Here is a 17805-nt window from a genome sequence, read left to right as displayed (position 1 = left end):
GTCACATATATTAACATACAGTAAAAAGTATTGTTTCTTGCGTGGTATACAGACAAAACATACCGTACACAGAGAAGGAAATGAGAGAGTGCAGAATGTAGTGTCACAGTCATAGTCAAGGTGTAGAGAAAGATCAACTTAATGCAAGGTACAAGTAAGGTGCAGGTTAGATGCATTGGCCATGCTAAATTCTCCCTTAGCGTATCCAAACAGGCACTGGAGTGTGGCGACTGGGGGATTTTCACAGTGACTTCATTGCAGTGTTAATGTAAGCCTATTTGTGACACTAATAATAAATAAACTTAAAACTGAATCAACACTCAAGGTTCTCTGACCTTTAATGTCCTTTCTACATTAGGGTGCCTCATACATGATGGAGTCAGTACCCCAGGCCTGAGACATCATCCAAAGATGTGTTATCATCATTCCGCTCCCAGAATAAGTCCTTTTTAAATTGGAAAACCTTGTGTTGTCAGACAATTTAAAGAGATCATTTTTTTAAAAATTTCAAAGCTCATCTAAACCAAGTGCCTGTGGTATCATCTGTAAGCACCAGATAATTGAGGTTCCACCATTCATTTGGATTTTGAATATAAAAGTAGGGAGGTCTTGCTGCGGCTGTATAGGGCATTGGTGAGGCCGCAGCTGGAGTACTGTGTGCAGTTTTGGGCGCCACACTTACGCAAGGATATTTTGGCCTTGGAGGGAGTGCAGAGGAGGTTTACTAGGCTGATACCGGAGTTGAGGGGGTTGAGCTATGAGGACAGGCTGAATAAACTAGGCTTGTACTCGTTAGAATTTAGAAGAATGAGGGGAGATCTCATTGAGACGTATAAGATGATGAATGGGATGGATAGGATAGAGGTGGAGAGACTCTTCCCGCTCAGAAAGGACAGTAGGACTAGGGGGCACAGCCTCAAGATAAAGGGGGGGCGGTTTAGAACGGAGTTGAGGAGGAACGTCTTCACTCAAAGGGTGGTGAATCTCTGGAATTCTCTGCCCGTTGAAGTGGTGGAGGCTGCCTCGCTAAATATTTTTAAGCAGCGGGTTGATGGGTTTTTGATAAGAGAGGGGATTAAGGGTTATGGGGAGAGGGCGGGAATGTGGAACTGAGCCACGACAGATCAGCCATGATCTTATTGAATGGCGGGGCAGGCTGGAAGGGCTGGATGGCCTACTCCTGCTCCTATTTCTTATATTCTTATGTATTTGCGGGGGGTGGAAATTCTCATCACTATGTTCCAATCCTCCCTATCTCCTCCAGTCCTACACCCCTCTTAGATGGGGAATGTGGCAGGTAGGAAAGTGGAATTGGTGTTGAAGGTCATTGTGATTTTATTGAATGTTGGAGCAGGTTCAAAGGGCAGTATGGCCATTTCCTGCACTTATTCCTATTCTTCTTCACACTGCATTTTTCCATTTCCCATCTGTCATGAATCTCCAACTGTACCTTAAAACGCCAAGGTCCTTAGCTCTAAATTTCCTTCCCTAAACCTCCCTATCTCTCTCCCTCTCTCTTTCCTACTTTCAGATCCCTGAAATGTACCACTTTAACAGTGGCGCAATGTCTAATTTTACCTGAGAGTGCTCCTGAGAAGCAGTTAGGGATGTTTGACTGTGTTAAAGACAATAAGTGATGTGTGTGTGTATCTGAAACATGATTCTGGTTTTATCAGAAGAGACCCTACTACAATGTGTGGACCTGGCTTCCTGTATCCGCCTGTTGAAGCCTGAACACTTGAACACAGGGCTGGAACTGATCCGTAGGATACAGGAGAGGCTGCTTGCCATCCTCCAGCACTCAACACAGGTAACTTGGGCTCCAAGAGAGGCAGTCTGCAGCAGCAAGTGTAATTACATCTCTGTCAGAAATCTGAAAGCTGTGTTTCAGAAAGAAATTCTTTGTCCTTTGCTGGTTTCTTTAAGTTACATGGAAGACAAGTGATTAACTCCCAGTATCTAGCAATGCCACTCTGTAACCAGCTGACAGTTCAAATGGAGGAGATAACTCATATTTGGATTTAGCTACTGTTTCTTGGTGAGAAAATCAGGTCTCTCTTGGGATCTCTTGGGTATGTTTGAATTTTGAACCTTGCTAATGGAGCCATATGCTGTGTACCATTACCAGCTGTAATCTCAGAGCTGCATTCTCTATACGCTAAAGACAATGCTTCAGAGAGTCATATCCCATAGCCTTTTGCAATGTCAGGCTGTGCAATGGAATCAACTATCTGCAGAGTTTCCCCTCGTAATCACTATGCAATAATTCACTGGAAAACGTGTGTGTAAAGTGCGACAGGGTGAGATCTCCCATGGCTGAATATCCTGTCAATATTCAGCTGTCTAAGATCAGTCACAAAGCATACCACTTGAGGTGGCATTCGAGAGCTGTATTGTCAAGAAGGTGCTACCCTGTCATGTATAAGCATGTTCAAAGCAGGAGGAATGAGCAACCTAGCTACAAGATAATTCAATTGATAGATAGATAGGAAGAGGGTGAAATTGCTCGTTTTCCCCAAAAGACAGAAAGCAGCCCAGTGTTCAAACTGAGGAAGAGGCAGTTTGTATTCACAAATACCATACATGATTCAGCTGACAGAATGATTGCAGCAGAGGTAGCATTTCTAATTCAGGATACCCTTACATTGAAACTTGATGCAATTGCATAATGGAGAGAGTTGAGTATAAACTGAGATGGTGAGAGTATTGTTACAGTACCATACCAGAAACCCCAAGGTATATTGTAAAGCCAGTCTAGACACCAACAAGATTTCTATTTTGGCATTAATATGAGGATAGGATGTTTAGCTCCAGGTGTCATTCTACTGGCAAACTAGCTTTTATCGAAACAAACTTTATTTAACAACACTGTTTAATTATAACAAATTAGTTAGCTTAATCTTTAACAGTTGAACAATACTTAAACATGATTGGAAACAATTCTTAACCCCTAGCTTATCACCAACAGTTCTAATCAAGCAATATTTCTCTTGTAGACTTAAAACATTCTTTAAACTTAGCAAAACACAGGCATATTTGCTTTAATCCTTGTTAATAGTTTGGAGCTGTCAGAGTGAGAGAATGGGTTTCATCAGCTTGTAGAAAGCCTCTGACGTCAAGCAATTCCAAGAGAGAACACCACTTTAAAACTAGTTAGCAAATCCATATTTGCTTTGACTTGGAGCTTTCTGAAAACTTCTGGAGAGAGTGAAGAGCTTCCTCTGACTACCAGCTCCAGGCAACAATTGCCCTTTATTTCCAAAAATGAAAATGAAACTTTTTTTCTGTGAGTTTATCTCTTCCCATTAACTAATCATTATACTATCCTGTCAATCAATCAAATGAAAAACTTACATGACTTTATGACCCTGCATACCTAACTTATCTTTCCATTATAATCAAGAAAACACCTCAAGGGTCCTTTGGTAAACAAAAGCTCGTTAAGCCTTCTGATAAATAAGCACTTTGCTAAAATGTTTTGTGACAAGCTGACCATCTGTAGAAAAACACTGCATCTTAAAACAGTCCTACATTAAACATAGCACAGTATCATCACAGTATGAATAGGTAAAGATCACTGCTCACTATGGAATGTGCTGCAAGTAATTCAAAGATATGAAATAATTAACGTGAAATCTGCTATTTCAGGATTTCCGAGTGGGGTTTCAGCCAAAGCAGGGAGTCGATCAGAATGAGGTTCAATGCACAGACCTTTCAAACACAGTGCCATCTGATTCCACCAAAGAGTAAGTCCACGAACAGCATGCAGCAATTGAGATGTCATAGTGTTACGCAGCAGATACTGAGTGAGAAATAAACCACGGTGTTGTGGAGCAGATGCAGAGTGAGAAATAGACCATGGTGTATGGGACAAATACTGATTGGGAAATAGACTGTGGTGTCATGGAGCACATATTGTGTGAGAACTAGACCATGATGCTATGGAGCAACAACTGAGTGAGAAATAGACTGTGGTGTAATGGAGCAGATACGGAGTGAGAACAGACCATGGTCTTATTGAGCAGATATCGTGAGAAAAAGACAATGGTGTATGGAGCAGATACAGTGAGGAAATAAGGATTTTATAGCAGAGCATTTAGAAAGCAGTGACAGGATCAGACAGAGTAAGCATGGGTTTATGAATGGGAAATTATGCTTGACAAATCTGTTGAAATTCTTTGAATATGTAACTAGCAGAGTTGACAAGGCAGAGTCAGTTGATATGATATATTTGGACTTTCAGAAAGCATTTGACAAAGTCCTGCACTAGAGATTATCGTGAAAGATTAAAGCAAATGGGATTGAGGGAAGTGTATTGAGATGGATAGAAAACTTGGCAGAGAGGAAACAAAGAGTAGGAATTATGGGTGCTTTTCAAATTGACAGGCAGTAACTAGTGGGGTGCCACAGGAATTGGTACTGGGACCCCAGCTATTCACAATATATATTAATGATTTGGATGCGAGAACAAAATGTAACATTTCAAAGTTTGTAGATGATACCAAGTTGGGTGGAAGGGTGAACTGTGACGAGGATGTTCTTATGTTCTTATTTATTAGATCCTTCAGAATGACCTGGACAGGTTAAGTGAGAAGGCAAATCAATGGTAGATAGAGTATAATTTGAAAAATGTGAGATTATTCACTTTGGAAGCAAAAACAAGAAGGCAGATTACTACCCGAATGGTTGTAAATTGGGAGAGGGGAGTGTGCAGCAGGACCTGGGTGTCACTGAAGGTAAACATACAGGTGCAGCGGGCGGTAAAGAAAGCAAGTTGAATGTTGGCCTTCATTGTGAGAGGTTTCGAATACAGGAGCAGACCCCCTCGACAGACTGGAGGGGCTGATTGTGGACAAGTCCCCAGGACCGGATGGAATGCATCCGAGGGTTCTGAAAGAAATGGCGGAGGTGATAGTGGATGCCTTGGTGGTTATTTTCCAGACGTCGCTGGATTCCGGGGAAGTGCCGGAAGATTGGAAAACGGCTAATGTTACGCCGTTGTTTAAGAAGGGTGCCAGGCAAAAGGCGGGGAATTATAGGCCGGTTAGTTTAACGTCTGTGGTAGGTAAAATGTTAGAATCCGTCATTAAGCAGGAAATTGCGAGGCATCTTGAAGGGAATTGCTTGATAGGGCGGACGCAACACGGTTTCATTAAAGGGAAGTCGTGTCTGACAAATTTACTGGAGTTCTATGAGGATGTGTCTAGGGCAGTGGATAGAGGAGAGCCGGTGGATGTGGTCTTTCTGGATTTTCAGAAGGCGTTTGACAAGGTACCTCACAAGAGGTTATTGCAGAAGGTCAGGGGACATGGAGTTGGGGGTAGGGTGTTAGCGTGGATAGAGGATTGGTTGTCAAATAGGAGGCAGAGAGTGGGGGTCAATGGGTGCTATTCGGATTGGCGGTTGGTGACTAGTGGGGTGCCCCAGGGGTCGGTGCTGGGGCCTCAGCTATTTACTATTTATATAGATGATCTGGAGGAGGGAACCGAGTGCAGGGTGTCGAAATTTGCTGATGACACCAAGATTGGGGGAAAGGCAAATTGTGCGGAGGGTGTGGAGAGTCTGCAGAAGGATCTAGATAGGCTGGGCGAATGGGCCAGGAAATGGCAAATGGAATTTAATGTTGGCAAGTGTGAGGTGGTCCACTTTGGTAGGAAGAATGGTAGGAAGGACTATTACTTATGTGGCGAAAAACTGCAGCAGGCAACGGTGCAGAGGGACCTCGGGGTCCTTGTGCATGAGTCGCAAAAACCCAGCTTGCAGGTGCAGCAGGTGGTCAGGAAGGCGAATGGGATGCTGGCCTTCATAGCGAGGGGGATTGAATATAAAAGTAGGGAGGTCTTGCTGCAGCTGTATAGGGCATTGGTGAGGCCGCAGCTGGAGTACTGTGTGCAGTTTTGGGCACCGCACCTGCGCAAGGATATTTTGGCCCTGGAGGGAGTGCAGAGGAGGTTTACTAGGCTGATACCGGAGTTGAGGGGATTGAGCTATGAGGAGAGGCTGAATAAACTGGGCTTGTACTCGTTAGAGTTTAGAAGAATGAGGGGAGATCTCATTGAGACGTATAAGATGATGAATGGGATGGATAGGATAGAGGTGGAGAGACTCTTCCCGCTCAAAAAAGACACTAGGACTAGGGGGCACAGCCTCAAGATAAAGGGGAGGCGGTTTAGAACGGAGTTGAGGAGGAACTTCTTCACTCAAAGGGTGGTGAATCTCTGGAATTCTCTGCCCGTTGAAGTGGTGGAGGCTGCCTCGCTAAATATTTTTAAGAAGCGGGTTGATGGGTTTTTGATAAGAGAGGGGATTAAGGGTTATGGGGAGAGGGCGGGAAAGTGGAACTGAGCCACAACAGATCAGCCATGATCTTATTGAATGGCGGGGCAGGCTCGAAGGGCTAGATGGCCTACTCCTGCTCCTATTTCTTATGTTCTTATGTTCTTATATGTTGTTGGAGTTATACAGGGCCTTGGTGAGGCCACACCTAAAGTATTGTGTGCATCCTTCTGAGGAAGGATGTTCTTGCTCTTGAGGGAGTGCAGCGAAGGTTTACCGGTTGATTCCTGGGATGGTGGGACTGATGTATGAGGAGGGACTGACTAGATCAGGATTGTTTCCACCAGAGTTCAGATGAATGGGGGGGGGGCGGAATCTTACAGAGACTTATAAAATTCTAACAGGTCTAGACAGAGTAGATATAGGGAGGATATTCGTGATGTTGGGGAAGTCCAGAACTAGGGGTCACAGTCTGAGGATACAGGGTAGACCATTTAGGACAGAAATGAGAGATGTTTCTTCACCCAAAGAGTGGTGAGCCTGTGGAATTCATCATCACAAGAAGTAGTTGATGCCAAAACATTAAATGTATTCAGGAGGTTGCTAGATATAGAACTTCAGTGAATGGGATCAAAAGTTATGGGGAGAAAGCAGGATTAGACTATTGAGTTGGATGATCAGCCATGATCATAATGAATGGCAGAGCAGGCTCGAAGAACCAAATGGCCTCCTCCTGGTCCTATCTTCTACGTTTATAAATAGATCATGGTGTTATGGAGCAGATATTGAGCGAGAAATAGATCGTGGTGTTATGGAGCAGATATTGAGCGAGAAATAGATCATGGTGTTATGGAGCAGATGCTAAGTGAGAAATAGATCATGGTGTTATGGAGCAGATACTGAGCGAGAAATAGATCATGGTGTTATGGAGCAGATACTGAGCGAGAAATAGATCATGGTGTTATGGAGCAGATATTGAGCGAGAAATAGATCATGGTGTTATGGAGCAGATATTGAGCGAGAAATAGATCATGGTGTTATGGAGCAGATACTAAGTGAGAAATAGATCATGGTGTTATGGAGCAGATATTGAGCGAGAAATAGATCATGGTGTTATGGAGCAGATACTAAGTGAGAAATAGATCATGGTGTTATGGAGCAGATACTAAATGAGAAATAGATCATGGTGTTATGGAGCAGATACTGAGCGAGAAATAGATCATGGTGTTATGGAGCAGATACTGAGCGAGAAATAGATCATGGTGTTATGGAGCAGATACTAAGTGAGAAATAGATCATGGTGTTATGGAGCAGATACTAAGTGAGAAATAGATCATGGTGTTATGGAGCAGATACTAAGTGAGAAATAGATCATGGTGTTATGGAGCAGATACTGAGCGAGAAATAGATCATGGTGTTATGGAGCAGATACTGAGCGAGAAATAGATCATGGTGTTATGGAGCAGATACTGAGCGAGAAATAGATCATGGTGTTATGGAGCAGATACTAAGTGAGAAATAGATCGTGGTGTTATGGAGCAGATATTGAGCGAGAAATAGATCATGGTGTTATGGAGCAGATACTAAGTGAGAAATAGACATGGTGTTATGGAGCAGATACTGAGCGAGAAATAGACATGGTGTTATGGAGCAGATACTAAGTGAGAAATAGACATGGTGTTATGGAGCAGATACTGAGCAAGAAATAGATCATGGTGTTATGGAGCAGATACTGAGTGAGAAATAGGTCATGGTGTTATGGAGCAGATACTGAGCGAGAAATAGATCATGGTGTTATGGAGCAGATACTAAGTGAGAAATAGGTCATGGTGTTATGGAGCAGATACTGAGCGAGAAATAGATCATGGTGTTATGGAGCAGATACTGAGCGAGAAATAGGTCATGGTGTTATGGAGCAGATACTGAGCGAGAAATAGATCATGGTGTTATGGAGCAGATACTAAGTGAGAAATAGGTCATGGTGTTATGGAGCAGATACTGAGCGAGAAATAGATCATGGTGTTATGGAGCAGATACTGAGCGAGAAATAGATCATGGTGTTATGGAGCAGATACTGAGCGAGAAATAGATCATGGTGTTATGGAGCAGATACTGAGCGAGAAATAGGTCATGGTGTTATGGAGCAGATACTGAGCGAGAAATAGATCATGGTGTTATGGAGCAGATACTAAGTGAGAAATAGGTCATGGTGTTATGGAGCAGATACTGAGCGAGAAATAGATCATGTTGTTATGGAGCAGATACTGAGCGAGAAATAGATCATGGTGTTATGGAGCAGATACTGAGCGAGAAATAGATCATGGTGTTATGGAGCAGATACTGAGCGAGAAATAGATCATGGTGTTATGGAGCAGATACTGAGCAAGAAATAGATCGTGGTGTTATGGAGTAGATACTAAGTGAGAAATAGACATGGTGTTATGGAGCAGATACTGAGCGAGAAATAGACATGGTGTTATGGAGCAGATACTAAGTGAGAAATAGACATGGTGTTATGTAACAGATGCAGTGAGAAATAGTCTATGGTATTATGGAGCAGATACTGATTGATAAATGGACCATGGTGTTACGTAGCAAATTACCATCGGTAAATTGGTTTCACCAATTACTGTGTGAAACAGATCAGCTTTTACAACGTGATGGTCACCATTAGTATCCAAGCTTTGTATTCCAGTTAGCCATTAGAATAGTTTGTATTGTGATTTGTTGCCCTGAATGATTAGTCTAGACTCGGGATTTTTAGGCCAGTGGTATAAGCACAATTAAGAGCTTTTACACAGGAATATAAGAGCTTGTTTGTTCTTGATCGTGACTCAAATATTGTGGTTTGTATGTCCACATATCTGATTTCTCCCTTTGCTGAATTACATTTCATTTTCCTGGTTCTCCGTGCTTCAGTCTGATGGTTAAGCCACCACCTCCTCCTCCCCCCCCCAGTCTCTGGTCTCAGCTTATATCAGGAAAAGAAGGTTGAGTGATTGAAATGTATTTTATAAGTGTTGATGGTACATCTTTAACCCTGCTGTACAGACTATTCTGTACACTACAGCACACATCCATTTTACATTTCATCTTTGCCTTAGTAGCAAAAAGGACACTGATAAAATTAAATCTTGTTCCTGTGAAGTCTGGTCATTGACTCAAAGGTGAAGTCAAGTCATACACCAAAGCATTGTTTCCTAAAAATGGGGTCCAAACTGTTCCCCTGTTTTCATTCTTCACTTTTCCAGTTTCACCAATATAGTAGGAGGGAATGAATGAACTGAATCTTCAGAGACTCAGCTTTATTCAACATGCGCGAGAGAGACCAGTATTCAGGACTGTAATTCTAGTTTGTTCCCAAACTACTGTGCTAATCATCAGTTCCTACATATTCTTAACACTTTTTCAAATTACAAAGTGCTTCATTTCGATTAAGCCATCAGATTGTTACTTTGAATTAGTTACAGTTCTGTTTTTGATCACATTACATGGATCCATTGTCCTGTCTACTTTAATCATTTCTGGACATACCTGTCTTGTCTACCTGTTTACAATATCAAAGCGTTGTGTTTATCAAACTGATTTTGATGGTGTGTTAATTGTCCCAACTCCGTGATACTTGATTAGTTTTCCAGAGGCACAGTGGCTCCTCTAGACATTGTGGAGCGTTGATAAGACATTGATTTGCTTACTGTTGCTGTAATCTCAGAGAGATCTCACCTAGGGTGTGATTATGTTAGTGCTGTCTGGGATATGGTCATTTGTCTGCCCCCAGTGAGAGTGAATACTATAGTCAGGCTGTCTGTTTAACCTCATCAATTCCATCCTCTTCTGCTGCAGTCTACATTGGCTGGGTTTATTCTGCAACAAATGTAAACATGGATTATATTCATAGAAATCACAGAAACCCTATAGTACAGAAAGAAGTCATTCAGCCCACTGAGTCTGTACCGACTACAAAACCACCCAGGCCCTACCCTCATATCTCTCCATATATTTTACCCGTTAATCCCTCTAACTTGTGCATCTCAGGACACTAAGGGGCAGTTTTTAGCATGACCAATCAACCTAACATGCACATCTTTGGACTGTGGGAGGAAACTGGAGCATCTGGAGGAAATGCATGCAGACACGAGGAGAATGTGCAAACTCCACACAGACAGTGACCCAAGCTGGGATTCGAACCCAGGTCCCTGGAGCTGTGAAGCAACAGTGCTAACCACTGCTACCATACCGCCCCTTATTGTTATTTTGGACTAACAGCTTGGGTCACTGGTGCAGCTGGTGGAATTTCAACCCCATTCATAAATCTGAGATTGAAAGGTAGTCTCAGTAATGGTGACCATAAAACCATTATTGATTATTGGAAAAACCCATCTGGTTCACTAATGTCCTTTAGGGAAGGAATCTGCTGTCTGCCCAGGTCTACATGTGATTCCAAAGCCACAGCAATGTGGTTTATTCTTAACTGCCATCTGAAATAGGCTTTAAAAAAAACATTTAGTTAATGGGTAACTAGGTCCCCTTGCTAGTAGAGCCACATTCCATGAAAGAATAAAGGGGAAGAATACACATAACCTTGGACAGGTTCAAGTCCAACATGCCAGCTGGTGAATTTGAAATTGAATTCATTCAGTAAATCTAGAATGAAAAGCTGAGCTCAGTAAAACTAACACTACTGGATTGCTGTGAAACTGCATCTTTAGCGAAGGAAATTTGCCCAGTGTGGCCTACAGGAGACTCTCAGAAATGTGGTTTGACTTTTGAACTGCCCTCTGAAATGGCCTAGACAAGCCACACCGATCTATCAAAAAGATAATAATAAAAGGAGACCACCCAGCATTACACAAGGCATTGGTCATTCTGCAGGTTGAGTTGACACTGCCAAGCTCTTATCAATGTGCCAAAGTTAGGAGAGCTGTCTTACAGCCTAGCAACTTTTATCCAACATCCCAGACTACAACATCAGCATCCATGAGTCCTTAGAAACTCTGTCATCCAGCCACATTGTGTCATAAATGGTGATGGACAGTGAATTAACTGGAATAGGAGATTCAATAATGATCCCTGTCCTCGGTCTTGGTGAACTAAACATTCTAGGCTCACTTGGCATTCACAGCTAGAAATATTTTCAAATTTTAAGAGTGCATTGGGCTTGCAGCTGCACAAGTGGTGAATCTGAGCGTTGTGGAACATGTGGAAAAAATTCAGAACAACTTGTATTTCTGGATATTTGAGTTCTAGTGTTACGGTGTATTTGCTTTTCTAATTGCATGTTGTACCTGACGGTTTTTAAATTAATTTTACAGGATGTGGGTGTCGCTGGCTAGGCCAGTATTTGTTGTCCATCCCTAATTCAGAAAGTGGTGATGAGGTTCCTTCTTGAACCACCACAGTCCCTGAGGCGCTGTCGTGGGTTTGAAAGGTGCAATCTAAGGAGCATTGGTTAGTTCTTGCAGTGCCTCTTGTAGACAGTACACACTATCAATCAAGTGTGCTGATTTAACCCAGGTGGTTTTTTCAAATTCAGTTACAGGGTGTGGGTGTTGGCTAGAGCAAACTATTACCCATCCCTAGTTGCCCTTTAGAAGGTGGTGGTGCACTGTCTTGAACTGCTGCATTTGCTAAGGTGCAGATACACCCACAGTGCTGTTAGGGAGGGAGTGCCGAGCAACAGTAAAGGAATAGTGATATATTTCCAAGTCAGGATGATGAGTGACTTGAAGAGGAACCTCAAGGCGGTAATGTTCCCAGGCATCTGCTGCTGTTGTCCTTCTAGATAATTTGGAAGGTGCTGCCTAAGGAGCCTTGGTGAGTTCCAGTGCATCTTGTAGATACATATGGCTGTCGCTGTTTGTCAGTGGTGGAGAGATTGAATGTTTGTGGAAGGGGTAGCAATCATGCAAACTGCTTTGTTCTGGATGGTGCGGAGCTTCTTCAGTGTTGTTGGAGCTGCACGTCCAGTGGAGAGTCTTCTATTGCACTCCAGCTTTTGCCTTGTAGATAGTGGACAGCTTTGGGGGGTTGATGGTGGCGGGTGTTGGGGGCTGTTGTGGGTTACTCACTGCAGAATATGCAGCCTTTTCCCTGCTCTGGTAACCACAGTATTTATGTGGCTAGTCAAGTTCAGTTTCTGGTCAATGGTGACCCCCAGGATTGAGCGATGGTAATGCCAGTGAATGTCAATAGGTGATGGTTCAATCCTCTTTTGTTGTCACTTGTCAGCCCAAGCCTGAATATTGTCCAGATATTGCTGCATTTGGACATAAACTGCTTCAGTATCTGAGGAGTTGTGAATGGAGTAGAACATTGTGCAGTCATCAGCAAACATTCCCACTTTGATGTTATGACAGAGGGCAGGTCATTGATAAAACAGCTGAAGATGGTTGGGCCAAGGACATTACCCTGAGGGACTTCTGCAGAGATGTTCTGGAGTTGAGATGATTGACCTCCAACGACTACAACCATCTTCCTTGGTATAACTCCAACCAGTTTTCGTCCTGATTCCCGTTGACTCCAATTTTGCTAGGGCTTCTTGATGTTCTACTTGGTCAAATGCTGCCTTGATGTCAGGAGGAGGCAGTGGCCAAATGGTATTGTGGCTAAAGTATTAATCCAGAAACTCAGTTAATGCTCTGGGGACCTGGGTTCGAATCCTGCCACGGCAGATAGTGGAATTTAGACCGGAAGACATAGGAGCAGAATTAGGCCATTCGGCGCATTGAGTCTGCTCCACCATTCAGTCATGGCTGATATTTTTCTCATTCCCATTCTCTTTACTTTTCCCCCTAAACCCCTGATTAATCAAGGATCTAGCTATCTCTGTCTTAAAGACACTCAGTGACCGGCCTCCACAGCCTTCTGCAGCAAAGGGTTTTGTAAATTCCTTCTCATCTCTGTTTTAAAGGATCATCCCTTTAACCCGAGTTGAATTCAATCAAAAAATCTGGAATTTAGAACCTACTGATGACCATGAAACCATTGTCGACTGTCAGAAAAACTCATTTGGTTCATTCATGTAGTTTAGGGAAAGAAACTTGGTTTGGCCTACCTGTGATGCCAGAGTCAGCAATGTGGCTGACTCTCACTACCCTCCAAGGGCAACTAGGGATGGGCAATAAATGCTGACCAGCCAGCAATGCCCATATCCTAGGAATGAATGAAAAAAGGGCAGCCACTCTCACCTCAGCCATTCAGTTCTTCTGTCCATGTTTGAACCAAGGCTTAATATGGTCAGGAGCTGAGTAACCCTGAGGACTCTGAATAGTGTGGATGAACAGAGGGATTTAGGTGTATGTGTACATAGATCCCTGAAAGTTGGGAATCAAGTAGATAAGGTTGTTAGGAAGGCATACGGTGTCTTGGCGTTTATTGGTAGGGGGATTGAATTTAGGAGTCGCAGCGTCATGTTGCAACTGTACAAAACTCTGGTGCATCCGCACTTGGAGTATTGTGTGCAGTTCTGGTCCCCACATTATAGGAAGGATGTGGAGGCTTTGGAGAGGGTGCAGAAGAGGTTTACCAGGATGTTGCCTGGTATGGAGGGGAGGTCCTACGAGGAGAGACTGAGGGATTTGAGGTTGTTTCTGTTAGAAAGAAGGCGGCTGCGAGGGGACCTTATTGAAACATATAAGATGATTAGAGGTTTAGATAGGGTGGACAGTGATAACCTTTTTTCTCGGATGGAGAAAGCTAGCACGAGGGGGCATAGCTTTAAATTAAGGGGTGGTAGTTATAGGACGGATGTCAGGGGTAGGTTCTTTACCCAGAGGGTGGTGAGGGATTGGAATGCCCTGCCTGCTGCAGTTGTGGATGCGCCTAGTTTGGGGGCGTTTAAGAGATCCGTGGACAGGTTTATGGATGGAAAGGGTTTGGTTTAGGTTAGAGGGTCATTGTTTTTTAACTGGTCGGCGCATCGTGGGCCGAAGGGCCTGTTCTGCGCTGTAATGTTCTATGTTCTATTAACCCTGGCAAAATCCAGACTGAGCATCTAATAACAGGCAATTACTGCGTAAGTGCCTCTTGATAGCATTGATAATCCTTCCATCACATTACAGATGATCAAAGGTAGGCTTCTGAGAAGCTCAGAGATCAGTGCTGGGTCCACTGTTATTTGTCACTAATGATTTGGATGAGAATATAGGAGACGTGGTTAGTAAGTTTGCAGGTAACACCAAGATTGGTGGCATAGTGGACAGTGAAGAAAGTTATCTTGGATTGCAACAGAATCTTGATCCGTTGGGTCAGTGGGCTGATGAATGGTAGATGGAGTTTAATTTAGATAAATGTGAGGTGATGCATTTTGGTAAATTGAACCGGGTCAGGACTTATTCACTGCGGTGCGGTGGATAGAGGAGAACCGGTGGATGTGGTGTTTCTTCATTTTCAGAAGGTGTTTGAAAAGGTGCCGCACAAGAGGTTGTTACAGAAGGTCAGGGGGTAGGGTGTTAGCGTGGATAGGGGATTGGCTGTCAAATAGGAAGCAGAGAGTGGGGGTCAGTGGGTGCTATTCGGATTGGCGGTTGGTGACTAGTGGAGTGCCCCAGGGGTCGGTGCTGGGGCCTCAGCTATTTACCATTTATATAGATGATCTGGAGGAGGGAACCGAGTGCAGGGTGTCGAAATTTGCTGATGACACCAAGATTGGTGGAACGGCAAATTGTGCGTGGTAGTCTGCAGAGGGATCTAGATAGGCTGGGCGAATGAGCCAGGAACTGGCAAATGGAATTTAATGTTGGCAAATGTGAGGTTGTCCACTTTGGTAGGAATAATGGTAGGAAGGACTATTACTTACGTGGAGAAAAACTGCAGCAGGCAACGGTGCAGAGGGACCTCGGGGTCCTTGTGCATGAGTCGCAAAAACCCAGCTTGCAGGTGCAGCAGGTGGTCAGGAAGGCGAATGGGATGCTGGCCTTCATAGCGAGGGGGATTGAATATAAAAGTAGGGAGGTCTTGCTGCGGCTGTACAGGGCATTGGTGAGGCCGCAGCCAGAGTACTGTGTGCAGTTTTGGTCGCCGCACTTGCGCAAGGATATTTTGGCCTTGGAGGGCGTGCAGAGGACTTTCACTAGGCTGATGCCGGAGTTGAGGGGGTTGAACTATGAGGAGAGGCTGAATAAACTAGGCTTGTACTCGTTAGAGTTTAGAAGAATGAGGGGAGATCTCATTGAGACATACAAGATGATGAATGGGATGGATAGGGTAGAGGTGGAGAGGTTCTTCCCGCTCAGAAAGGACAGCAGGACTAGAGGGCACAGCCTCAAGGGGGGGGCAGTTTAGAACGGAGTTGAGGAGGAACTTCTTCACTCAAAGGGTGGTGAATCTCTGGAATTCTCTGCCCGTTGAAGTGGTGGAGGCTACCTCGCTAAACATATTTAAGACGCGGGTAGATAGGTTTTTGGTAGGCAAGGGGATTAAGGGTTATGGGGAGAGGGCGGGAATGTGGAACTGAGCCACTTCAGATCAGCCATGATCTTATTGAATGGCGGGGCAGGCTCGAAGGGCTAGATGGCCTACTCCTGCTCCTATTTCTTATGTTCTTATTAATGATAGGGTGATGGAGAGAGTTACAGAACAAAGAGGTCCAGGGGTATAGGTTCATAGCTCCTTGAAAGTGGAGTCACAGCTGGACAGAGTGGTGAAGAAGGCATTCGGCATACTTGGTTTCATTGGTCAGAACATTGAATACAGGAGTTGGGATGTCCAAAATTTGGTATTCATATTGTAATGTATTTTACTAATTAGTTGATAGTGTTGTAGCTGTAGTCAGAACAAGTTTTGGCGGGTGACTTTTGAACATTCCCTTCAAAGAAATATCATACATTTAATTGAAGTGAGACATTAGTCCTCAGTTATAGAAACAGTGCTGGGCGTACGATCCATACGACAGTAACTCCTTCTGTTTATTACGCAGAGTGAAATCAGGCAGTCAGACTGAGGAGGAAGATGGAGAATACGATGACGATGATGATGAGTATGTCCCGGAGTGGCATGACACATTCGATGAGGATGAAGATATTGATGAAGATGACTTTTCAGATGACGAATCAGAGAACCTAGAGAGAGATTTCTTTTACCTAGAAGACGATGTTTATGATTAAAGAGAGTTGAGATTTTTTTACATATAATATATATATATTATATATATATATTCTGAATAGGTGAACAATTTAAAAACAATGTAATTCACAGTAGTTAGATGAAAATATCTTAGTCGGCGCAGAACCTTAGATTTTTTTTTGTTATGCCACTTCTGGTTAACTGGCTTCTCTTTTTGATTTAGGAACTTCTTTGTGATGTTCAGGTTTCAAAACACACACACACAAATCTGAGAAACTCTGACTTTTTATTTTATTTTGTTAACATCTGGCCCCCAGAGAGAACAGCTGAGAAACTGTCATTGAGCTGTTTCTGGGAGATTGTCGCTGTATTCAGCTCCAAAAGAACAAAGGACACTGAAGACTGTACTTAGCAGAATGCTTTGATTGTTCACATATAATGTTCAATCTTTCTGACAAATTCCAGTTATGCAAGTTGTGAAAATAAAACACTTTGTTCTAATGTATGAAATTGGGCTGGTTTTTATACTGCTCCAATTGTCTTTATTCAACTAAGTAAATCAGATTTCATTTGCTGTTTGTAAATTTGTAACTACTTTCAAAAAACTAGTTAATCCTAAAAAAAATTCTCCATTCTCTGTGAGTATCTCCAAAACCATTGTCGCCACCCCCCATTCTCCCTCAACACCCACCCCCCCATTCTCCCTCAACACCCACCCCCCCCGTTCTCCCTCAACACCCACCCCCCCATCCCCCCATTCTCCCTCAACACCCACCCCCCCCCCGTTCTCCCTCAACACCCACCCCCCCATCCCCCCATTCTCCCTCAACACCCACCCCCCCCCGTTCTCCCTCAACACCCACCCCCCCAACCCCCCGTTCTCCCTCAACACCCACCCCCCCATCCCCCCGTTCTCCCTCAACACCCACCCCCCCCCCGTTCTCCCTCAACACCCACCCCCCCACCCCCCCATTCTCCCTCAACACCCACCCCCCCCGTTCTCCCTCAACACCCACCCCCCCCAACCCCCCGTTCTCCCTCAACACCCACCCCCCCATCCCCCCACTCTCCCTCAACACCCACCCCCCCGTTCTCCCTCAACACCCACCCCCCCCATCCCCCCGTTCTCCCTCAACACCCACCCCCCCATTCTCCCTCAACACCCACCCCCCCCCGTTCTCCCTCAACACCCACCCCCCCACCCCCCCATTCTCCCTCAACACCCACCCCCCCCGTTCTCCCTCAACACCCACCCCCCCACCCCCCCATTCTCCCTCAACACCCACCCCCCCATTCTCCCTCAACACCCACCCCCCCCGTTCTCCCTCAACACCCACCCCCCCACCCCCCCATTCTCCCTCAACACCCACCCCCCCATTCTCCCTCAACACCCACCCCCCCCGTTCTCCCTCAACACCCACCCCCCCACCCCCCCGTTCTCCCTCAACACCCACCCCCCCATCCCCC

General features: G+C 44.4%; 1 protein-coding gene across 2 annotated transcripts in view; it reads left to right on the top strand.

Annotated features, from left to right (window-relative positions):
• cul9 (cullin 9) overlaps window positions 1-16842 on the top strand; it is a 230272-nt gene extending 213430 nt beyond the window's left edge. For both annotated transcript variants that reach the window (XM_080193074.1, XM_080193073.1), the window contains exons 38-40: window positions 1677-1810; window positions 3649-3746; window positions 16193-16842. In XM_080193074.1, the coding sequence (XP_080049200.1) occupies window positions 1677-1810; window positions 3649-3746; window positions 16193-16379 (419 nt within the window). In that variant the 3' untranslated portion in view covers window positions 16380-16842. The remainder of the gene's footprint in view (window positions 1-1676; window positions 1811-3648; window positions 3747-16192) is intronic.
• Window positions 16843-17805: the final 963 nt, after the last annotated feature.

This window comes from Carcharhinus amblyrhynchos, chromosome 7 (genome assembly GCF_965287045.1).
Source record: "Carcharhinus amblyrhynchos chromosome 7, sCarAmb.v2.hapA, whole genome shotgun sequence".
In the NCBI taxonomy this organism is placed as follows: domain Eukaryota; kingdom Metazoa; phylum Chordata; class Chondrichthyes; order Carcharhiniformes; family Carcharhinidae; genus Carcharhinus; species Carcharhinus amblyrhynchos.
Note: the sequence above shows the minus strand (reverse complement) of the source record. Positions and strands in the feature narration are given on the sequence as shown.